This window comes from Antedon bifida, chromosome 5 (genome assembly GCF_963402885.1).
Source record: "Antedon bifida chromosome 5, ecAntBifi1.1, whole genome shotgun sequence".
Taxonomy (NCBI): Eukaryota; Metazoa; Echinodermata; class Crinoidea; order Comatulida; family Antedonidae; genus Antedon; species Antedon bifida.
Window position 1 is genome coordinate 26,524,382 of NC_136230.1, and position 24,155 is coordinate 26,548,536.

Below are 24,155 nucleotides of genomic sequence, written 5' to 3' on the forward strand. Positions count from 1 at the left end.
ATCTACCAGAGAAGAGTTCTCTGGCAATGCAAGAGGACAATAAATCATCTCAAATGCAAAGCAGTCAGTATGTGTGTCCGTCCGTCAGTCAACAAACTGATGGCACAGAAAAAATGGAAACACAAGCACAACAGAACACTGATGATCTACCAGAGAAGAGTTCTCTGGCAATGCAAGAGGACAATAAATCATCTCAAATGCAAAGCAGTCAGTATGTGTGTCCGTCCGTCAGTCAACAAACTGATGGCACAGAAAAAATGGAAACACAAGCACAACAGAACACTGATGATCTACCAGAGAAGAGTTCTCTGGCAATGCAAGAGAACAATAAATCATCTCAAATGAAAAGCAGTCCGTATGTGTGTCCGTCCACCAGTCAACAAACTGATGACACAATCAAGGAGAGTCTACTAGAAAGACTTAAGTTGTTTATCATGAAACTACCGGTTGATGTCATCGTTCTACATCCAAATGCTGCAGAACTGTTTTGTAATTATGCAAGTGAATCAGGTTTACATACTGAATTCAGTTTTACAGAAAGGAAGTATACTGTTACCATGACAAAATTAAAGAAAGTGAAAAAGAAGAAAACAAATGTTCGAACACACCCTGTTTGGATATGTACCTTATACTTTGAAGATGTATTAATCTGCTCATCTGAAAATTTTGACAAAGTTGAGGCTAAACAAGACTGTGTTGTTGATGCTATAAACATGTTGATGCAACGAGACCTTCACATAAATAAAGTTGACAGTGCAAATTGGTGCAAGCACACATCTGAACTTGTGGTTGGTAAACTAGATGAAGAGAGTGATTTGTTTGTGAATGAATGTGAACACAATGGCACAGAGGAGGCAGACATGAATTATACTTCAATGAAGATTACATCTGGTATTGGCATGGAGATGATAAGGAAAATGGGATGGTCTGGTAATGGTGGTCTTGCTAAATATGAACAAGGTATCATTGAACCATTTTCATTCGTTCGACAAAGTAAATCTGTTATTAAATTCAAGAACAAAACAAACTCTAAATTAACCAACAAACTTTATAATGGTAACCAAAGGAATCAGAAGAACCTTTTAGATGTTATTTTTAGTGAGCCTATAAATACTCCTTTCGAGAATGTTGCAGAGAGAAGGTCTTCAGATATTGAAAGTAATCCATTGCATTTTACACAATTTAAATCCTATTCAAAAACAACAAAGAATACCAGTGGGTTTGGTGCTTTTACTATCATTGAATCTGTAGATAATAATGCTGCCTCAGTGCTCATGAATTCAGCGAAAATTAATAAAGTTGCCATCCTGTTGGAAATTTCTACCATTCCTATTAAATATAAAGGAGAAATTGGGTATTTAGGTACATTGACACTTAGTGACATTGTAGTGGCTTGTGTTGTTCATGAAGATGAAAAGAAAGTTAAACAATGTGTTGCTGAAAAGTCACTGAAGAAGTTAAAAGCTTGTTGCTATACTCTGAAAAACGGATATTATTATTATAACACTGAACATTTAAGTAATGTTTCCATGGAAACTAAACAATTTGATGAAGGTTATCTTAATAGTAACAGACGTGTGAAAGAACCATTGTAGTCAGGTGGCTTAACAACAAATTTTGAGGAAATCGTGACACGGTGGACAAAAGCGCCAAATTTGGCATGGAGCTTCGTTGGGACCTACCAATTGATTTTTGCCTAGGAGCCACTCTGGTCGTCATTTATTTTTCAAGATGGCGGCCAAAATCCAAAATGGCCGCCAATAAATTGGAAAATCACATTTTCATTTGTTGCAGAAGTCACATATAGGCAAATGAACTATCAAAACATAAGTATTCATGTTCATTGAAACATATTTTAGACATGTTGCATGACATGGGTCATTCGTTGTTAACATGGTAGCCAAAATCCAACATGGCTGCCAGTAGCCTAAACTGGAATATCATTCTGGTTGCAGAAATCGCATATAGGTATTAAACGAAGTAGGAAAACATGGAGTAATCATGGTCATTGAAACATATTTTAGACATGGTACATAGTTATAACCAGTTCAGTTTCTGAAACCACATAAAATGTGGTATTTTTGGGAAAATTAAGATTGAGGGCGCTGTTCAAAAGTAAAAAGTACACTTTTTTACCTGTAACTAATTAAGTTTTTGTCAGAATATTTTTTAAATGGTCTTATTTGATAGATAATTACATTTTCTCTATATTAAAGAAAACAAATTTTACATTAAATATCCATAGTTCAGATAAATTTACGTTAATTGCCTAAAATCAGCAAATATAACACATTTTAATACATAACAAATACTTTTGGATGTTAACAAATTACAAATTTAGTTATCATAAATAGGATTCTTTTACATTTTCATAGAAAGTGTTTTATTATAAAACATAAATATATATTTTTCTAACAATTTCTCATAAAAAAACTTTTATGACCACTAGTTTTCGAGATATAGAAATGTGTACTACCAGTACAGGTCAAAGGTCAATAACAAGAATCTGGGTCAGTTTCTTGGAAGAGTTTGTATTAGACTGAATAGAAACATCCATCTTCTGATTAATTTTAGACCTATTTAAAGTTTTTCCAACTGTTAGTTACCAAGTTATATGACATGTAGGTCAAAGGTCAAAAATACCAAAAATCATACTTCCGGCCATTTTGTGACAAATTTTTCCATTAGGATGAATATTAATATGCATCTTCCTAATAATTTGACACTAAAATTATTTAATTTAATGTAAGCGTTGCGGAGATATGGTTATTTTGTTTTCAATTGGATTAAAATCTTCAAATTGAGGTCAAAGGTCAAAGAAAAACTTTAGAAATTTGATAACATGGGTTTTTATAACTAGCATGGTTTATCAATTTATAAAATGCAATGCTTGCACTTTCCTTCTGATTTGCAGACTAAAATACATTAGGAATGGAGTATTTGTGACTTTGTATACGATTATATGTATTTCAATTTCAATGGCTACCAATTTTTATTTTTGGGCGCCATCTTGGAACTCACTTTATATAATATTTCCTCAATCGGTTTTACTGACCTCAGAAATTTTTGATTCAGTAAATTATTTGTCAATTTGTAACTTTTACAGCCAGATATATATGATATACCAATTTACTGGAAGCCATTTTGGATTTTGGCCGCCATCTTGGAAAATCGGAAGCTGATCGGGTGGCTCCTAGGCAAAAATCAATTAGTACGTCTAAAAGAAGCCTCATGCCAAATTTGGTGCTTTTGTCCACCGTGTAACGTTTTAGTCGCTAAGCCACCTGACTATTGGTTGAAGAATCATGCAACCGTAGTGCTGTTACTGATGATGCCAGTCTGTTGACTGAAGATGCCTTAAGAGAAACGGTGAAACAGTCCAGTCCAGACAGTGACTTGGTATTTACTTCTCAACTGAGTAGTGCACATTTGAAAGTTATTCATGATACAGGCACAACATTTAAGTTGAATAGTAAATCTTATGGAAATGGTGATGATAACATATCTCGTAAAAGAGATGCTCAGCAGTTGGCAGAGTTTATACCAAAGATAGGTGGTAGTACCATACAAGAACATACTCTGGTACCTCAAGAAAAAATGATTAGGTAAAGTGTGCTCAAAGTCAATTTTGCATGGTTTTTTTCCAAGTCAGGTCCTCCCAGAGTTTTGATCTATTACTGAGGAAAAGATATAGCATTAATTTTAGAATACTACAATAGTATTTTACTTCAGCCAGTAACACTTTACCGCCGTAGATTAGTAGACCTGATGTTCACATGATTTTAATAAAATATAACTTTTTATTTTTTTATGGTAGGCATTCACCAGAATTAATGGCAGATGTTGATAATCTTGCAAGAGCTTCCAATTCTCATCAGCAGAGATTAACTGATCAACTGACCATTATAGACAAGCACAATCACCAATCAAACATGGAAACATCAGCACACCAGCACAGCATGGACGCTAACCATCTTCCAGGAAAAAGCTACCCACCGGAAATGCATGCAAATAACGAATTGTCTCAAGGGCAAAGCAGTCAATATATGTGTCTGTCCACCAGTCAACAAACTGATGGCACAATCAAAGAAAGACTCAAGTTGTTCATTGCGAAACTACGAGTTGATGTCAATGCTCGACATCCAAATGCTGCAGAACTGTTTTTTAATTATGCAATTGAATCAGGTTTACATACTGAATTCAGTTTTACTGAAAGGAAGTATACTGTTACCATGACAACATTAAAGAAAAGGAAAACTAAGAGGAAACAAAATGTTAGAATACACCCTGTTTGGATATGTACCTTATACATTGAAGATGTGTTCATCTGCTCTGCTGAAAATTTCAACAAAATTGAGGCTAAACAAGAATGTGTTTTTGATGCTATAAGGAAGATTACTTCAGAAACTGGAATGGATATCATAAAGAAAATGCGATGGTCTGGTAAAGGTGGTAAAAAGAAACGAGGCATCAGGAAACAAATGTCATCATCTCAAGAATGGCAATTCCGTAAAAGTTTAGGGTTTTCTGCTGAATCTGTAGATGTTTGTTTTAGTGAGCCTATTAATACTCCCTTTGCATTGAGTAATCCTCCTAAAACATGGGATTTTAACAAAATCTATTCTAAAACAAAAATTTTTTTTATCATTGAATCCGACATTCACCACAAGAGTAACATTGCTGTACTAAGAAATTCAGCAAAAATTAATAAAGTCAGCATTCTGTTTGAAATGTCCACCATTCCTATTAAATATAAAGGTAACATCGGGTATTTAGGCATATTGAAACTTTCGGAGCTTTTAGTGGCTTCTGTTGTTCATAATGATGAAAAGAAAGTTGAAGATTTTGTTGCTCGGAAGTCACTGCAGAAATTAAAAGCTTGTTGCTACACTCTGAGGACACTCAAGTCTGATGAATACGACACTGGACAAAGCAATATTGTCAACTTGCAAACTATACAAAATCTTGGACAACATCTGACAAGTACTCCAAAAATGGATGTGCAGCCTTCCATGAAAACTGAAGAATTTGATGAAGATGATCTTGATAGTAACAGTGATTTGGAAGAACCATTGGTAAAAAAATCACGCAACCATTATATTGGTGCCCCTCCGTTGACCGAGGATGCCTTAAGGGAAATGGTGAAACGCTATGCTGTTGGACAAGAAGAAGAGGACTTGGTATTTACTTCTCAATTGAGTAGGATGGAGAGAAAAATAATCCATGATACATGCAATAAATTCAGGTTGAAGAGTAGATCTTATGGCAAAGATGATGATAACAGATTTATTGTTGTCAGTCGTAGAAGAGATGCTCAGCAGTTGGCAGAGTTTGTAGATAAGAAAGGTGGTAGTACCCTACAACATACACTTGTTCCTCCACAAATGTTGTGTAATGTAGAAAAATAAATAAAAACTCTATTGTGGCAGAATGATTTTAAAGGTTACTACAGTAAATGTAAAAAAAAAATTGCAGAAAATTAAAGAAATGTAAAATGTCAAAATCATAATAGGCCTACTGCAATCAAATAAGAAAAACAAAATTATTTATTGTCTTAAGTTAGAGAAGAAAATTTACTACACTAAAAAGCTTTGAAGTTGCATAATAAATATTAAAACATTATCTGGTGTTGCATCAATAGATAAGTTTTTTTATTTTTAAGGTTTTTATATTAAACATGTATTGTCCCAAAAACATGAATTTAAAAAATGAAAGAAGAAAAAATGTGTAAGAACTAAACCAATTGTTATTTTGTTGTTTTATCTGTAGACTAACTACATTAAACATTTAAAAAGGTTTGAATTTGAATAATAAATATTAAAACTGGTGACGTGTTGCATCAATTGATGAGTTTTTTTCAGGTTATGTTTTTTAATTAAAGATGTATTATTGTACCAAAAACATGAATTTAAAAAATGAAAATCAAAAATAAAACTTTCAATAGGCAATTTAATTTTAACTTTAATTTTTACAGTAAAGGTAATGGTTTTTTTTTATCCAGTTTTAGTGAATAACTATTATGTGACAATGAAATAATGGCATATTTAACCCAAAAAATGCATTATTTTTTTCAGGGGGACAATATATCTTTAATTTTCTTTTTAAACAAATTTCTATTTATTCTAAATTTATGCTCTAAATTTGTAAATAAGGTAGGTGTATTATACAGTAATAACTTCGGCGTTGTTTGCTTGTCATACCTTGAGTTACCGCTTGGTGGCGCTTTTTAGCTAACTCGAGTGTTTACGTAGCGTACAGTTTTAATTTTTCTCTACAAAAAGTAAAGTAAATAAAATTTGTAATTAAAATGAATTCTGACGAGTTAGCAGATTATGTCGAGAAGAAGTACAGAAAAGAGTATGAACCTAAAGGACACTGGCTGGCAAGAAAGGAGTTTCTTCTTAGAAATTGGGCAGATTATCCAGAACGACAAATTGTATGCCTGTCCATGGTTTGGTCAAATATGGAGTACGATGGAAGCACGTAAGTACCGCGTGATATTTAAGGGATAGGTAGTGACGATGTATATGCTATAGGCCTAGGCCTACACTACAGCTTTGTTTGTTGTTCGTCTCTTGCTTTGGTTTGTTCTGATATTGATGGTGGCAAGTTTTCGGCGTGTACGGACAGTTTCAACGTTACCTTAAGAATATTATTGTAACACTACAAACTCATCAGACAGTCGGAGAGAATATTAATAATAATATTTCAAAATACTGTACAGTATTTTATTAAATAAAGTAATATTAACTTGCCGTCATCATGCCAGTGTTTGTTATATTTGTTTGTTGTTCAGCTTTGAGTTTTTTTTGGTGCAGCCAGTACTGTATCATTTAATAATAATTAATACTGTAATTCTTATTTAAGTTCAGATCATCTATCTCTATCTATTCATATCGTTGAATATACTTACTACTCTAGTACTGTAGTACTACTAGCCTAAAAAGTAGGCCTTCTAGAACAAACCACAACATTTATTTACATATTGCACATTAATGTTGTTTTGACAAATATCCACGGTAAAGATCAAATACACAACATTAACAATGAATCATTGTGCTTTCATGTGGTAGGTATCACCCAGAATTGATGGATAAAGTGAAGGACTTGGCTGCAGGCATTAACCCCAACGACCCCTAAACACAAATTGGTAAGAAAATTTAGGTAATCAATTTAGTAATATGCCTGCTTTTTATTTATTTATTCATGGGGACAATCTTTAACTTTTAATAAATAAGTTTACCAAGACACAAATTGTTCCATATTGGCATTGCTGGTCTTCAGGACAATTTTGGCAAATATTCTATTCTACAATTGCCAGATTTACCAAATTTAACTTACCCTAAAAACATTGTGGTGGCTCCAACCTTTTTTCACCACCAATAAAAACAAACTAAAATGAACTTTTAATTGATTTTAATTACTGTACCTTCTTCCATTCAACTTCAATAATAAAATGGGTGAGTACCTACAGTATTACATGTTCAATGGTTTTGTACAGTATGTGTCCACTTTCAAAACATGTCTTTGTCCACATCAAAACCAGTGTAATCAGGGATACTGTATGACCTACTCTTTCATTTGGTTTTTTACAAAATGTTTATTTCTCCTTAAAAATTCTGCACTAGGATTATTAACATTGTTTGCAACTGTTTTGCTATCATGTGACACATGCAAGTGAAATCAGACATTAGTTGGAATTTTCAAAATTGAAATTTTCGCAAATACTACTACATAATCCAAGATTTAAATTACTGAAAAACATATCTTGATACCATGTCTTCTTTCTATTACAGTTTTTTTCCAAATCAAACCAATGTAATCAGAAATTCTGATGAAGAAATAGGTCTTTACAATGTTTATTTTCCTACACAATTTTACACTAGGATCTTATTATTAACATGTTTCCCAATGTTTTGCTATTATACAGTAACATCAAATCATCTTGAATGGGCCAATTAAAATGCTAAAATAGGACCCTACAGTAATTACATTATTGCAATATTTGTTTTTGTTAAATGTTGGGAGAATTTTGCTCGGTGTGGTTTCCTTATTTAAAATCAAATTTATATTTTATATATGTAGATACGCAACTGAACTAATGGAAAAAGTAAAACTTCTTGGAAGTGGAATTGATCTGCAATTATATGATTCAATTACTACTAGTACTACTACAACTAAAACACCAAAACAAACAAGTTTAAAAAGAGCATCTTCAGAACCTACCGAAGATACACCAGCCAATAAAATTAGAAAGAACTCTGATGCCAAGGAAGAGCCATCCATAAGTCATCAGAATGATTCCGTTTGTAAGGAATTACCAGACATTTTAAAAACATTTATCAGGAAACTTCCTCCTCAATCAACCATAAATCACTCAAACGCTATCGATATTTTCTACATTACTGCTAGTAAAGCAAGAATCCATCCGGACATTTCGTTTACGGAGAAGAAAGAGCAGGTCTCTGATAATCCGGTCAAAAAAGGAAAAAAGAAAAAAGTTGTGATGGCAACATCGTGGTTATGTAGACTATACATCGGTGATTTGCTAGTTTGCTCATCAGAGAGTTTGAACAAAACTGAGGCTAAACGCAAATGTTTTGCAGATGCTGTCACTATGCTGTTTAATCCAAATGTTTGCGTGAAGAACGTGAACTATGTTGTAGAGAACGAACGTAAACACACAACTGAACTTTTTATTGGTCTTTCTTCCAACGATTTTGTTGCGGACGCAAAGAGTGTGACGATCAAACAATCAGAGAGCAACATTGACATAAAAAGTAAGCCTTCGCTGACATTGAGTGAAAATTCAAATATTGATAAAAACGGTTTTGGGAACTTTATTCTTGTTGAAAGTTCAACGCATGAGGTCCCAATAACCACAATTATGTCATCAGCTGCAAGAAACAAAGTAGAAGCCGTTATTGAGATATCTGATTCACCTGTCAGTCACAATAAGGAAACTGGTTATTTGGCGACGTTGTTGCTAGGGGATAAAGTGGTAGCACGTGCAGTCAACCAAGACAAGAAAGCGGTGAAGCATGCAGTGGCTGAAGCGGCAGTTAATTTGTTAAAGACGTGTTGCTATACTATCAAAACTCGATTCCATGAGCATGAAAATGCGCAAAGTAATGCTGTTAGCATGGAAGAGGTCAACACAGAGGATGAACAAAAAATTACCTCAGGCATCGGCATGGAACTCCTTAAGAAAATGGGGTGGTCTGGGGAAGGTGGTCTAGGAAAGAAAGGCCAAGGCCGAGCAGAACCGGTGATGGTTGTGGAAAAAAGCAACCGTAAAGGTTTTGGTACTTCAACTATTAAACAAACCGATATAAATTCCCTCAAACAAATGGTGAAGAATTTTGCTATCGAAGGTCGAGAAGATGACCTGGTGTTTTCTTCCGAGTTGAATAACGAACAAAGAAAAGTGTTGCACACCACTTGCCGTAAATTTAATTTAAAAAGCACTTCATACGGCAAAGACGAAGATAGGTACCTCATCATAAGTCGTAAAAGAAACATTCAACAGTTGGCCGAGTATATAGAAAAGAATGGTGGAGAAACCTTACAATATATACTTATACCTCCATTAAAAAATGATACCCTGTACAATTAAGTCCTGTGCCATTAATTTTGGAAAATTATAGTAATTAGTAATATTGATTGGTGCCATCATTTTCGCTTCTGGTTTTTAAACGTGCAAATTCATGGCACGCCACTCTAGACATAATTAACAATGTTCATTTCATTCAAAATCACAGGATCTTAGGAGATGAAATTATGCCCATAAGTATTTTTAATGTTTTTAAAATGTAATGTCCTTTTTTGGGAATTTATAGTGTTCCATACATTTTGTGTTAAAACTTGAAATATTTTGTATCCAAAATAGAATAAAACCACAATATACAGCTAGCCTAGTTGTAGAATTTACAGAAATAATTTATTAATAATACTCATGCCGTATTTATGAATTGCTAATACAATTAATTAAACAATATTTGGAAACTTTATGATATACAGTAGTAACCAATTATGTATAAAATATTTTTAAAAATGGACAAATTCCAAACCTTCAAAATATGTATTGAGGTAACGTCCACAAACCACATTATGTGATTCTGAGCATGGCATTAAAAAATAGTCAGAATTTGGCCATTTTTCGAACACATTTCCCAGTAAAGTACTATAGTACAGGTTTTTTGTAGAAAAATGTCAACAGTTCGACTGTTTAAAATATGCATTGAGGTAACATGCGCAGATCAGACCAGACCATATAATTGAATTTTGAAAAGTGCAATTTTGGCAATTTTTCCAAAAAAAGTCTCTGTACTATGCAGTATTTTTTTTTCCAAGAAAAAACACCCAAATTTTGACCCGAAAAATAAAAAGGTCGAAATTTGGCTATTTTTTGGAAAAAATCCCTGTACTATAGTACTTTCGAAAAATGGCCAATTTTCGACCTTTTTATTTTTTGACATAACTGGTTACTATAGCATAATAAACATGCGCAGAGTCGAATAAAGCGTTCTGTGCATGTCAATTATGCTATAGTAACCTCTTTTATCGAAAAATAAAAAGGTCGAAATTTGACAATTTTTTGGAAAAATCCCTGTACTATAGTACAGGGATTTTTCGAAAAAATAGCCAAATTTCGACCTTTTTATTTTTTGACATAACTGGTTACTATAGCATATTAAGACGCGCAGAGTCGAATAAAGCGTTCTGCGCATGTCAATTATGCTATAGTAACCTGTTTTATCGAAAAATAAAAAGGTCGAAATTTGGCTATTTTTTCGAAAAATCCCTGTACTATAGTACCGGGAAATTTTCGAAAAATTATCAATTTTTGACCTTTTTATTTTTTGACATAACTGGTTACTATAGCATAATAAACATGCGCAGAGTCGAATAAAGCGTTCTGCGCATGTCAATTAAAATTTTCGAAAAATGGCCAATTTCCGACCTTTACATTTGTTGACATAACTGCTTACTATAGAATAATAAACATGCGCAGAGTCGATTAATGGGTTCTGCGCATGTTAATTATGCTATAGTAACCTCTTTTATCGAAAATAAAAAGGTCGAAATTTGGCTATTTTTTGGAAAAATTCCTGTACTATAGTACAGGGAAATTTTTGAAAAATGGTCAATTTTCGACCTTTTTATTTTTTACATAACTGGTTACTATAGCATAATAAACATGCGGAGAGTCGAATAAAGCGTTCTGTGCATGTCAATTATGCTATAGTAACCGGTTTTATCGAAAATAAAAAGGTCAAAATTTGGCTATTTTTTGGAAAAATTCCTGTACTATAGTACAGGGAAATTTTTGAAAAATGGTCAATTTTCGACCTTTTTATTTTTTACATAACTGGTTACTATAGCATAATAAACATGCGGAGAGTCGAATAAAGGGTTCTGCGAATGTCAATTATGCTATAGTAACCGGTTTTATCGAAAATAAAAAGGTCAAAATTTGGCTATTTTTTCGAAAAATGGCAAATTTTTGACCTTTTTATTTTTTGACATAACTGCTTACTATAGCATAATAAACATGCGCAGAGTCGAATAAAGCGTTCTGTGCATGTCAATTATGCTATAGTAACCTCTTTTATCGAAAAACAAAAAGGTCGAAATTTGGCAAATTTTTTGAAAAATCCCTATACAGGGAAATTTTCGAAAAATGGCCAATTTCCGACTTTTATATTTGTTGACATAACTGCTTACTATAGCATAATAAACATGCGCAGAGTCGATTAATGGGTTCTGCGCATGTTAATTATGCTATAGTAACCAGTTTTATCGAAAATAAAAAGGTCGAAATTTGGCTATTTTTTGGAAAAATTCCTGTACTATATAGTACAGGGAAATTTTCGACCTTTTTATTTTTTACATAACTGGTTACTATAGCATAATAAACATGCGCAGAGTCAAATAGAGCGTTCTGCGCATGTCAATTATGCTATAACCTGTTTTATCGAAAAATAAAAAGGTCGAAATTTGACAATTTTTTGGAAAAATCCCTGTACTATAGTACAGGGAAATTTTCGAAAAATTATCAATTTTCGACCTTTTTATTTTTTGACATAACTGGTTACTATAGCATAATAAACATGCGCAGAGTCAAATAAAGCGTTCTGCGCATGTCAATTAAAATTTTCGAAAAATGGCCAATTTCCGACCTTTATATTTGTTGACATAACTGCTTACTATAGGATAATAAACATGCGCAGAGTCGATTAATGGGTTCTGCGCATGTTAATTATGCTATAGTAACCTCTTTTATCGAAAATAAAAAGGTCGAAATTTGGCTATTTTTTGGATAAATTCCTGTACTATAGTACAGGGAAATTTTCGAAAAATGGTCACTTTTCGACCTTTTTATTTTTTACATAACTGGTTACTATAGCATAATAAACATGCGCAGAGTCGAATAAAGCGTTCTGCGCATGTCAATTATGCTATAGTAACCTGTTTTATCGAAAAATAAAAAGGTCGAAATTTGGCTATTTTTTCGAAAAATCCCTGTACTATAGTACCGGGAAATTTTCGAAAAATTATCAATTTTTGACCTTTTTATTTTTTGACATAACTGGTTACTATAGCATAATAAACATGCGCAGAGTCGAATAAAGCGTTCTGCGCATGTCAATTAAAATTTTCGAAAAATGGCCAATTTCCGACCTTTACATTTGTTGACATAACTGCTTACTATAGAATAATAAACATGCGCAGAGTCGATTAATGGGTTCTGCGCATGTTAATTATGCTATAGTAACCTCTTTTATCGAAAATAAAAAGGTCGAAATTTGGCTATTTTTTGGAAAAATTCCTGTACTATAGTACAGGGAAATTTTTGAAAAATGGTCAATTTTCGACCTTTTTATTTTTTACATAACTGGTTACTATAGCATAATAAACATGCGGAGAGTCGAATAAAGCGTTCTGTGCATGTCAATTATGCTATAGTAACCGGTTTTATCGAAAATAAAAAGGTCAAAATTTGGCTATTTTTTCGAAAAATGGCCAATTTTTGACCTTTTTATTTTTTGACATAACTGCTTACTATGCGCAGAGTCGAATAAAGCGTTCTGTGCATGTCAATTATGCTATAGTAACCTCTTTTATCGAAAAACAAAAAGGTCGAAATTTGGCAAATTTTTTGAAAAATCCCTATACAGGGAAATTTTCGAAAAATGGCCAATTTTCGACCTTTTTATTTGTTGACATAACTGGTTACTATAGCATAATAAACATGCGCAGAGTCGAATAAAGCGTTCTGTGCATGTCAATTATGCTATAGTAACCTCTTTTATCGAAAAATAAAAAGGTCGAAATTTGGATTTGGATTTACAGGGACATTTTCGAAAAATGGCAAATTTTCGACCTTTATATTTTTTGACATAACTGGTTACTATAGCATAATAAACATGCGCAGAGTCGAATAAAGGGTTCTGCGAATGTCAATTATGCTATAGTAACCGGTTTTATCGAAAATAAAAAGGTCAAAATTTGGCTATTTTTTCGAAAAATGGCCAATTTTTGACCTTTTTATTTTTTGACATAACTGCTTACTATAGCATAATAAACATGCGCAGAGTCGAATAAAGCGTTCTGTGCATGTCAATTATGCTATAGTAACCTCTTTTATCGAAAAACAAAAAGGTCGAAATTTGGCAAATTTTTTGAAAAATCCCTATACAGGGAAATTTTCGAAAAATGACCAATTTCCGACCTTTATATTTTTTGACATAACTGGTTACTATAGCATAATAAACATGCGCAGAGTCAAATAAAGCGTTCTGCGCATGTCAATTATGCTATAGTAACCTGTTTTATCGAAAAATAAAAAGGTCGAAATTTGGCTATTTTTTTGAAAAATCCCTGTACTATAGTACAGGGAAATTTTCGAAAAATGGCCAATTTCCGACTTTTATATTTGTTGACATAACTGCTTACTATAGCATAATAAACATGCGCAGAGTCGATTAATGGGTTCTGCGCATGTTAATTATGCTATAGTAACCAGTTTTATCGAAAATAAAAAGGTCGAAATTTGGCTATTTTTTGGAAAAATTCCTGTACTATATAGTACAGGGAAATTTTCGACCTTTTTATTTTTTACATAACTGGTTACTATAGCATAATAAACATGCGCAGAGTCAAATAGAGCGTTCTGCGCATGTCAATTATGCTATAACCTGTTTTATCGAAAAATAAAAAGGTCGAAATTTGACAATTTTTTGGAAAAATCCCTGTACTATAGTACAGGGAAATTTTCGAAAAATTATCAATTTTCGACCTTTTTATTTTTTGACATAACTGGTTACTATAGCATAATAAACATGCGCAGAGTCAAATAAAGCGTTCTGCGCATGTCAATTAAAATTTTCGAAAAATGGCCAATTTCCGACCTTTATATTTGTTGACATAACTGCTTACTATAGGATAATAAACATGCGCAGAGTCGATTAATGGGTTCTGCGCATGTTAATTATGCTATAGTAACCTCTTTTATCGAAAATAAAAAGGTCGAAATTTGGCTATTTTTTGGATAAATTCCTGTACTATAGTACAGGGACATTTTCGAAAAATGGTCAATTTTCGACCTTTTTATTTTTTACATAACTGGTTACTATAGCATAATAAACATGCGCAGAGTCGAATAAAGCGTTCTGTGCATGTCAATTATGCTATAGTAACCTCTTTTATCGAAAAACAAAAAGGTCGAAATTTGGCAAATTTTTTGAAAAATCCCTATACAGGGAAATTTTCGAAAAATGACCAATTTCCGACCTTTATATTTTTTGACATAACTGGTTACTATAGCATAATAAACATGCGCAGAGTCAAATAAAGCGTTCTGCGCATGTCAATTATGCTATAGTAACCTGTTTTATCGAAAAATAAAAAGGTCGAAATTTGGCTATTTTTTTGAAAAATCCCTGTACTATAGTACAGGGAAATTTTCGAAAAATGGCCAATTTCCGACTTTTATATTTGTTGACATAACTGCTTACTATAGCATAATAAACATGCGCAGAGTCGATTAATGGGTTCTGCGCATGTTAATTATGCTATAGTAACCAGTTTTATCGAAAATAAAAAGGTCGAAATTTGGCTATTTTTTGGAAAAATTCCTGTACTATATAGTACAGGGAAATTTTCGACCTTTTTATTTTTTACATAACTGGTTACTATAGCATAATAAACATGCGCAGAGTCAAATAGAGCGTTCTGCGCATGTCAATTATGCTATAACCTGTTTTATCGAAAAATAAAAAGGTCGAAATTTGACAATTTTTTGGAAAAATCCCTGTACTATAGTACAGGGAAATTTTCGAAAAATTATCAATTTTCGACCTTTTTATTTTTTGACATAACTGGTTACTATAGCATAATAAACATGCGCAGAGTCAAATAAAGCGTTCTGCGCATGTCAATTAAAATTTTCGAAAAATGGCCAATTTCCGACCTTTATATTTGTTGACATAACTGCTTACTATAGGATAATAAACATGCGCAGAGTCGATTAATGGGTTCTGCGCATGTTAATTATGCTATAGTAACCTCTTTTATCGAAAATAAAAAGGTCGAAATTTGGCTATTTTTTGGATAAATTCCTGTACTATAGTACAGGGAAATTTTCGAAAAATGGTCAATTTTCGACCTTTTTATTTTTTACATAACTGGTTACTATAGCATAATAAACATGCGCAGAGTCGAATAAAGCGTTCTGTGCATGTCAATTATGCTATAGTAACCTCTTTTATCGAAAAATAAAAAGGTCGAAATTTGGCTATTTTTTGGAAAAATCCCTGTACTATAGTACAGGGACATTTTCGAAAAATGGCCAATTTTCGACCTTTATATTTTTTGACATAACTGGTTACTATAGCATAATAAACATGCGCAGAGTCGAATAAAGGGTTCTGCGAATGTCAATTATGCTATAGTAACCGGTTTTATCGAAAATAAAAAGGTCGAAATTTGGCTATTTTTTGGGGAAAATTCCTGTACTATAGTACAGGGACATTTTCGAAAAATGGCCAATTTTCGACCTTTATAGTTTTTGACATAACTGCTTACTATAGCATAATAAACATGCGCAGAGTCGAATAAAGCGTTCTGCGAATGTCAATTATGCTATAGTAACCTGTTTTATCGAAAAATAAAAAGGTCGAAATTTGGCTATTTTTTCGAAAAATGGCCAATTTTTGACCTTTTTTATTTGTTGACATAACTGCTTACTATAGCATAATAAACATGCGCAGAGTCCAATAATGGGTTCTGCGCATGTTAATTATGCTATAGTAATTTAGAAAAGTCAATATTTTGGGCATTTTTCAAAAAAATCTGTACTGAAGACCGCTTTTACACTCTTTAGCTGTGATTTTAAAGGGGAATTCCCAGGTTTGATCAGCATAAACACTAACCGAATAGGAAACAACTGCATGTAGTTATAGCTCAATGTCCGACAGTAGTTATTACTAGATAGTCGTGTAGGGGCGTGCCGCGATTGTCTACAGTATAGTTTGAAAGAGACAATAACACCACAGAATTTATTGTTGTTAGAACAAATAGCACATTTTAAAAAATAGTTATAACTTTGGCAACTTTTATTTTATTTATCTCTTTATAAAAAGTTTCCAAGAAGCCTACTTTTTTTAAAAAAATTAGTAAAATAGACACTAATACAGTAGAACGTCCTTTTTTGGGACACCCCTATTAAGAATGAGAGGCATATATGTTTAACACTACAGCCAACTCCTATTCAGAGGATACTCCAGTATTTGGTTCTGAATGTGCTCCCTTAAGCATGATTCCCACTAGAAAATTGGTTCTCACTAGAATGCAAAGCAGTGTATCGACGCAATGTACTGTATTGCTTAATCACAAGGGGGAACCAATGACGCAAAACTGCTGCAAACATCGCAGGTTTGATTTCACGCAGACGGGGGCAAACACAATTATTATAAGGGCATATAGGTTGCGTCGCTAGTGGGAACCAAGCTTTATATAGGGATTCTACTGTATTTGGAATAAAGCTTCATGAAAATGTACATTTTATCACTTACACAAACACAACAGCTGTCCTGTAATTATTACTAGTGAGCATTATATAACGAGTGAACAGAAAAATGCAATGGCATTAAAAATATGTGTTTAAAATAAAATAATATTCTATAACTGAAAATAATGTCTAAAATAAAACAAGTTAAAATTCTATAACAAATTTAAAATCTTGTATTAGCAAATCATTAGAAGAGCACATGTATCTATAAGACTAAGAGAACATGGCAAATATTGGCACATACGATTGAGAGTTGATTCGACTAAAAGTCTGCCATGGAGAGGTTTGGCCTGTTGTTGGTGATGGTAATTCCTCTAGGAGCATTCCTCACAACACTATCCGACGGAAAATCACATCGTACAGCTTTTCCATGTAGTGTTGGTACTGGGACTTCCTGGAAAGATAACTTATATTGTTAAAATGGTTCAAGTAGAATAGAAATTGTTCATGACTGTGCTAAAACACTATAGACATAAACCTTTAGATTTGGAAAGACAGGGCTATGGAATATACAGTAAATACTTATTTCTTACAAGTTCTACCTTTTTAAATCTCATTGCTCAAAATGTTATACTGGTGCCATCAGGTCCATCTACCTACCTGGATCTAATTATTATGCATTAATGCTTCTTCTCTTGACTAGAACATATTCTTCTTTGATTCATATGGGCTGTGTTTTAATGGGTTATTAGACCAGTGCTTTTTTAGTGCAGTTTTAAATTGGTTTCGATTTTGAGATTCAATCACAGATTCTCTTTAACAAATAATATAGGGTTCCTTCAAAGACTACCATTTCCACGCCGTTGAACTAAAATATTTATTTGACATATTGTGTATTTATTTAACTTTGAAATGTTGTCTACAGAATTTTATTTGTAATTTTAAATGGAAATAAATTGATTTATGAAAAATAAATTCTTGTTATTACCTCTGGTTTTTTAAAATTGTCAATTAATTGTCGATACGATTTCATGGTCTCCCCTCTGCCTCTTCCTCTTCCTCTTCCTGGAGATGCCATCATTCCTGTAAAACCAGGAGAATCTGCTCTATGATTTACAGTTCTTTTCCCACTTACAGCACTTGCATATGATGAGACGTCTGGTATGGCATCTTCCATGCTTCCTTCAGACGAAATCAACGGCGGAGGAGTCAGCGTTTTTGTTTGGAAGTCTCTAGATATGCTTTTAAGTGTCAATTTACTAATCTGTGCCGTTACTTTTTGCTCCGAGGTCACAAGAGCGTCCTTTTTTATGCTGTTCGAGAGCACTCTGTACGGTGATGACGTTTTCGAGGAATGTGCTTTATATGGAGAACTGCTTGTGCTGGTTGAAGTCATTTCATTGTCCGAAGAAGAGGGAAGAGTTGATGATGACAGATTGTCCAAGAGGTCTTCATCGGATATTCGCAAGTGTCTATTTACTATAGGAATTCTTACTTCTTGTTTGTTTCTTTCTGTGTCAATGGTTGTGTTTCTCACAAGCTGTTTTCTTGAATCCCGACTACGATAATATTTGCTGTCACTATAAGTAGAGTCATTTGCAGCAGATGTGTGTTCTTCTTGCATTTCTATGTATAAACATAAGATAAGAGATTTGTTTCTAGAGACAAAAAGTTATTAAAATACAATTTAACAAATGTGGCTAAAATGTTACCAAGTTTAAAATACAAAAAAAAAGTTTTCTATTCGTATTGCACTTGGAAAATCTGCTTGTTGTGGTTTTACCTTTAACTAGATCTACTTACGTATATTATTATGTAATAGAATGGATGTAACTTTTCTTGTTTAATTAATTTAATTTAATCATAATTTGTTGTACAAGTTATTTAAAATGGTTACATTACATCCTAATAATTTCTATATATCTATATTGGTATTTTATAGAGATTATTAGAGATTTATAGAAGTTATTATTAGTTTTACTAAATAGATTTACTTACTTCTGTACCATGAAAATTTCTCGTTATCATCGTCATCATGAAATTGTCTGCCTTCCTTCCAATCAGCCCTGCTCCAGAAGTTTTGCTGACCTATGACATCCCTATCGAAATAACACTCGGTGGTCTCGTCTTGTTGCGGTTCTGAAGGCACATTTTGGAATGTAGTGTTGACGGATTTCGGCACACTTGCAAATGCAGAAACCTGTTTGATAATGAATTAAAAATTATCAATAAAATAAATAAAAAATAGTTATTATTGGAAATAAATTGTATTGAAAGCAATGTGTACATGCCCTTTCTTTTTCTCTTGTGCAGGTCTTATCTCTCCAGACACTTAAATATTCGTTAACACCCGTTCTAAAGTCGTTCATCATATAATGCGTCAGCATCCTGCGTAACACCAGAAGGCTTCTCACTTTGAAGTCTGCATATTTTATTAATCGGTTATCTAGCGGCCGCTCTTCCCAAAGTCCGGGATCATCCTATAAATAAAGCATAGATACATATTTTATTTTAGTCTTTTCTTACTTGTGATGTTTTTGGTGTAAAATTTTACCTCTTACATGTGAGGATCAAGAAAGCCTCCTTAGAGAAAAAATAATTCTAAAATACTTATTGACTACAGTGAAATACTTTGTATTTATGGGAAACATCTTCAAACTTTTAAAGATAGTGAGAAAAAATTCCTTAAATTTAAGCTAAGCCCTCTTTTTGACAGGTAAGTAAATGGAAGTACTATTTAAGCTAAATATCTCATTTAGACGTAAGTACCTGGCTGAAAACAAAACAAAATTAAGAATTATCTGTTAATTTTTTAACCAATCAGATAATTAATAAAAAAAATAAAGTGCGCATGATCAGACCATGGAGAAATAAGTTAGGTTATTTCTCCATGATCAGACATTACCAAACAACCAATCACAATCAAAATCGCAACAATTTTTCCTTCAGGTCAAAGGTTAAAAATTATCGCATTTATCTACAGGAATTTTATCGGTTAATTTTTTTGCTGCAAAAACACGGCCTTAGGTTAATTTTAATTATTCCTCCATGGGTTAATAGTGTACAAACAGAGTTTCAATTACCTTGGTGCGCTTTTCGTGGATTAACATAAAGCTTATATCTTCCTGCTCTACACTGTCCATGTATTCCATCATACATATCGGTAGTGTCTTGATTAATCTTGGTAATCTCCCCTGATTGTTGCGCTTAAATACAACAACATCAGCAACCTAATAAAAAAATCACAATTTTGCCTAAACACTGATCATACATAATCTTAATAAATCATTTATTATTATGTTCTATTGCTTATCAATGACCATGGAACAAGAAAAGTACCTCATACCGGGTAGGGGCAGCTAGGCTTAGCATGCCTCTTTTTAGCATGACATCAAGACGTGCAGGATAAGCTAGCCTAGTGTACAGTACCCGTGGTCAACACATCACCACTATGCTTTAAATGTTAGCATTCCCCGTGTTACAGTACGCATAATAAGCTGGCCTACTGTACCTCTGCTCTCCAAATCATCATCAGTAAATTGTCAGCTAGCATACCTGTCTAGCAAGACATCATGCTGTGAGAGTGCAGTAAAGCTAGGTTACAGTACCTCTACACATCATCATCAGTATATGACCAGCTAGCATACCTCTGTCTAGCAAGACATGCTGTGATAGTGCAGTAAAGCTAGGCTACTGAACCTCTGCTCTACACATCATCATCAGTACATGATCAGCTAGCATACCTCTGTCTAGCACGACATTATCCTATGAGAGGTGCAGTAAAGCTAGCCTACTGTACCTCTGCTCTACACATCATCATCAGTACATGATCAGCTAGCATACCTCTGTCCAGCATGACGTCATACTGTGCATTGTAAGCTAGCATACTCTACCTAACTCCCACCTAAACAATAGTATTTACCTGTGTGTCAAATACGCTTTTTAAGGTCAAACCATACTCATGATAAACAAGATCAGATACTGGACGACAATCATGAATAACCTGCATAAAAATATATAAAAGTCACCATACTACAAAAATCATTAAGAAAGCATTAAACACAACAATGCCAATAAATAGCCAACACAGTAACTATCCGCATGGTCAACTGTGCTGAGAATAATTTACACACAGTTCCATGATTCTATATTGGAAGGTTTTACTTAATAAGCAGTCTGCCAGAACACTACTGTGGCTAAGAGGGTGAAAAGTACCTCATACTAAGCAAATAACCTGAATAATACAGATAATAAAATATTATTTTCTTGATTTCATGTGTGGATAATTTACTTTCAATCTCTTTCTTACACTTACCTTTTCAATGTTATCACTTTCCAGAATATCTCCTAAGCCATTGCCAAATGCCTTCCTACCTATACAACCAATATCAAAAATATATAGTCTGTCTGCAGTAGAAAACTGAAAGAAAAATTGAAAAACTTTACAATTATACAGTAATGCTGTTATATACTAATATAACACACCTGCTTGTATTCCTGCAATTTGATTGGTTATTTAAGCATTACGTTTGAAAAAGTGAGGATTGAGTGAGTGGTAATTTACACTCTCAAATGCACGTTCAGTTTTTATAAACATTTTAGAATTTTTGCCATGCTAAGTTGTTACTGATCCACGTTAGAAAATCAGCATGTAATGGTGCGCACTATAACTGTTCTACTCCGCGTCAAAAGTTAGAGCTTTGTCCTTTTGAATGGCCTAGCTCCCAGTCTAGCATTCATCAATTTATGATTGAAGAAAAGTTTATTTTGCTGTAGGTGTGTTAGCAAAGGGTCAGTAGTGTGTGGAGATTTAACCACCCACCCTTACTCCAGTCAGTATTTCAATGTTATACTGTATACTATACTATTTTTTACCTGTACAAGTGAAAGTTTGCCATTCCTTCCAATATCAATACCTTCCATTGCTAAACCAATCACACTCTCCTTCTGTAAATGTTCCACCTGTAAAAAACAAAAGGAGAAATGTTGAAAACCTCACTTTTTGAGGTTTTCAAATGTAATGGTATCCGGGGCTCCTGCGTCTAATGCTAACATAGTTTAAACTAAAATTCTAATTTACTTACTGCTTCATAATAAACGTCATTTAGTTTAGTAATAATAACTAGGTCATCAGGCTTGTAAACTGCTCTTGGAATTTTCTTTGGCCTTGGAGAAGCAGCAACATCTGAAAAGATAAAAGAATAATCAAATTTATACAGCAATTATACTAGATTTAGTTTTAAAAAGTTATTTTGCTTGTATCTTGATGTTTTAACTTTTTATAAATACATATTTTATGCGATATTGTTTTCTATTTTTTGTTGCCATGTTTTGTAAGTCTGGTCTGTATTTTTGTATATTTTTGGCTACCTGAATGGAAAATATAAAAGTACACTACAGTCAGCTACTGGAGGATGGGCTAAGGAGTGGCTACAAAGATTTAAAATTAGAATGAGCTTCTGAGTTTAATTTATTGTATACAAACCTGTAGACTGACTTATATCTTCATAAGGTTGGTCATGTTGTGTTGGTTGTACTGTGGGCTGTACCACTACGTCTTCCTTGGGCCGAGAAACACATGGTGATTGTAGAACTTTGTCTGGTTTATCACTAACATCAATAACGATCACTAGAAAACAAGAATTTATTAATCATTTATGTTGTGCTAGTTTCTATGTTGAATAAAGTTGATAAAATAGAATAGTATATAAAATAAACAACTTATTTTAAAACGAGCACAAAAATATTACTTTATTTGAAAAAAAAAATATATCGCAATTGGGGCCAACTGAGAAATGTATACTTACGTTTATCAATATCTGTTGAAAAAAAGTTGTGTATGCCAGTCAGTTTCTTGCGACTTGGTAAAACAACGACTAGAGACAAGCGAAAAAAAGAAAGTTATTACAGAACTGTGAACTCAATTTAATTTGAACTTTGTATGTAATTTCCCAAACAAAATCCCCCAAAATTAAAAAATACAATTATTTTTAAATATTTAATTTATAATTACAGCTAGGCCTAGTAGATTCACGTCAATCTTACATATTACTACAGTCCAGTATAAAATATTCATTTCATGTACTTCCTACCTTAGGCTAGGCCTATCTTGTCATTTTATACACCCGGAGAAAATCGATTACACAGGGTACAATCAATGTCTTTCCATAAACAGTCTAGCCTAGGCTAATAGAGGCCTAGGCCTAGAGTTAAGCAACATTTATACATAAAATACAAACCTTTTTTTAATGATATCTTATTTATCTTCAAATCAAGATTATGTATTATTCCTTCATATACACCCTCACTAGTTGTCAAATGCACTTTAGCACCAATATATGCCGACATTTTATGAAATTTTCCAAACGGAAAAAGTATTCCCTCTCTAGGAGGCTAGGCCTACTACTAGACTTTGTTTTCTCTCTCCAATTATATTTGTTTGGCGCCCTCTATATTATTATCTTTAAAAAAGTTCCAAATCTCTTTTTGATGTAAGTAAATTGATTATAAAGTTGAAAAATGATTGAAAACAACCAGAAAAATGAATTATTTTAGATAAAATAATAAAAAACTCTTTATTTAGAGTAAATAAAAAATAAATTGTGTAAAGCTCAATATAAAGAACAATCAATCATCATCAAATACAAATGTGTCTTCTAATGTTTTATTTTGAGGTTACTATATGTAATATGATCATAATTTTTATTTATTACGAAGCAAGCTAGGCAATTTCTGTATATTGCTAGTTCTACTAAGTGGCTGACCAACTACTTTTTAGTTAATGGTAATTTATTGAGTTAGAATGTAGTCAGGCCTTCTTTGAATACTGTACTAGAGGACACACATGATTTTATCCTTTTTATTTTTAAATGCAGTATTAAAAGTATATAATATATATTTACATTCATTTTAGTCAAATGAGGTACAGTACAGAGTTATAGAATACAATATTTCTTTTTTATTGCTATACAACTTAATCAACACAAAGTACTGTATTAATAACATATTAGCCCATTCTATTTTTTAAAAGTTAACGATTTTTAGCAGCACAGTGTACTTGTAACTATTAACGCTTGATATGTTGCCTTGAGGTAATGTCACCTGTTTTTTAGGTGAATTTTTAGCTTAAAGTACTTTTTTT

At 32.9% G+C, this 24,155-nt stretch overlaps 4 protein-coding genes across 5 annotated transcripts; 3 read left to right on the top strand and 1 right to left on the bottom strand.

Moving 5' to 3' along the window:
• Positions 1 to 12: 12 nt before the first annotated feature.
• LOC144841893 (uncharacterized) lies at positions 13 to 3,389 on the top strand. Its single transcript, XM_078698179.1, has 2 exons — positions 13 to 1,599; positions 3,302 to 3,389. The coding sequence occupies exon 1, from the start codon at positions 27 to 29 to the stop codon at positions 1,593 to 1,595; it is 1,569 nt and encodes a 522-aa protein (XP_078554305.1). The 5' UTR covers positions 13 to 26; the 3' UTR covers positions 1,596 to 1,599; positions 3,302 to 3,389.
• On the top strand, positions 2,002 to 5,790 carry LOC144843466 (uncharacterized). The gene is made up of 3 exons (XM_078700251.1): positions 2,002 to 2,029; positions 3,302 to 3,605; positions 3,818 to 5,790. The coding sequence occupies exons 1-3, from the start codon at positions 2,002 to 2,004 to the stop codon at positions 5,406 to 5,408; spliced, it is 1,923 nt and encodes a 640-aa protein (XP_078556377.1). The 3' UTR covers positions 5,409 to 5,790.
• Positions 5,791 to 6,242: 452 nt separating this feature from the next.
• Positions 6,243 to 10,308, top strand: LOC144841892 (uncharacterized). 2 transcript variants are annotated; one of them, XM_078698178.1, is made up of 3 exons: positions 6,421 to 6,483; positions 7,074 to 7,150; positions 8,086 to 10,308. In XM_078698178.1, exon 3 carries the CDS (start codon positions 8,102 to 8,104, stop codon positions 9,614 to 9,616), a length of 1,515 nt encoding a protein of 504 aa, XP_078554304.1. In that variant the 5' UTR covers positions 6,421 to 6,483; positions 7,074 to 7,150; positions 8,086 to 8,101; the 3' UTR covers positions 9,617 to 10,308. The 2 variants fall into 2 exon arrangements, with proteins under 2 accessions (XP_078554303.1, XP_078554304.1); XM_078698177.1 differs by lacking the exon at positions 7,074 to 7,150 and having other exon boundaries at positions 6,243 to 6,483.
• A 6,293-nt stretch (positions 10,309 to 16,601) lies between these two features.
• LOC144841931 (uncharacterized) lies at positions 16,602 to 23,407 on the bottom strand. The gene is made up of 12 exons (XM_078698232.1): positions 23,254 to 23,407; positions 22,822 to 22,890; positions 22,500 to 22,643; positions 22,099 to 22,199; positions 21,890 to 21,976; positions 21,330 to 21,434; positions 20,937 to 21,017; positions 20,098 to 20,244; positions 19,306 to 19,494; positions 19,013 to 19,214; positions 18,003 to 18,640; positions 16,602 to 17,468 (listed from the first exon to the last, which is right to left on the bottom strand). The coding sequence occupies exons 1-12, from the start codon at positions 23,360 to 23,362 to the stop codon at positions 17,337 to 17,339; spliced, it is 2,004 nt and encodes a 667-aa protein (XP_078554358.1). The 5' UTR covers positions 23,363 to 23,407; the 3' UTR covers positions 16,602 to 17,336.
• Between the last annotated feature and the right edge of the window lie 748 nt (positions 23,408 to 24,155).

Excerpts from the sequence above, each read along its gene's own strand:
- LOC144841893 (XM_078698179.1), top strand. The coding sequence starts at position 27 with ATGCAAGAGGACAATAAATCATCTCAAATGCAAAGCAGTCAGTATGTG.
- LOC144843466 (XM_078700251.1), top strand. The coding sequence starts at position 2,002 with ATGGTCATTGAAACATATTTTAGACATG. Across the intron at positions 2,030-3,301 it reads TGAAACATATTTTAGACATG|AATCATGCAACCGTAGTGCT; the intron begins GTACATAGTTAT and ends TATTGGTTGAAG. Across the intron at positions 3,606-3,817 it reads CCTCAAGAAAAAATGATTAG|GCATTCACCAGAATTAATGG; the intron begins GTAAAGTGTGCT and ends TTTTTATGGTAG.
- LOC144841892 (XM_078698177.1), top strand. The coding sequence starts at position 6,308 with ATGAATTCTGACGAGTTAGCAGATTATGTCGAGAAGAAGTACAGAAAA. Across the intron at positions 6,484-8,085 it reads ATGGAGTACGATGGAAGCAC|ATACGCAACTGAACTAATGG; the intron begins GTAAGTACCGCG and ends TTATATATGTAG.
- LOC144841931 (XM_078698232.1), bottom strand. The coding sequence starts at position 23,362 with ATGTCGGCATATATTGGTGCTAAAGTGCATTTGACAACTAGTGAGGGT. Across the intron at positions 21,018-21,329 it reads AAAGTGATAACATTGAAAAG|GTTATTCATGATTGTCGTCC; the intron begins GTAAGTGTAAGA and ends ATTTTTATGCAG. Across the intron at positions 19,215-19,305 it reads GCACAAGAGAAAAAGAAAGG|GTTTCTGCATTTGCAAGTGT; the intron begins GCATGTACACAT and ends ATTATCAAACAG.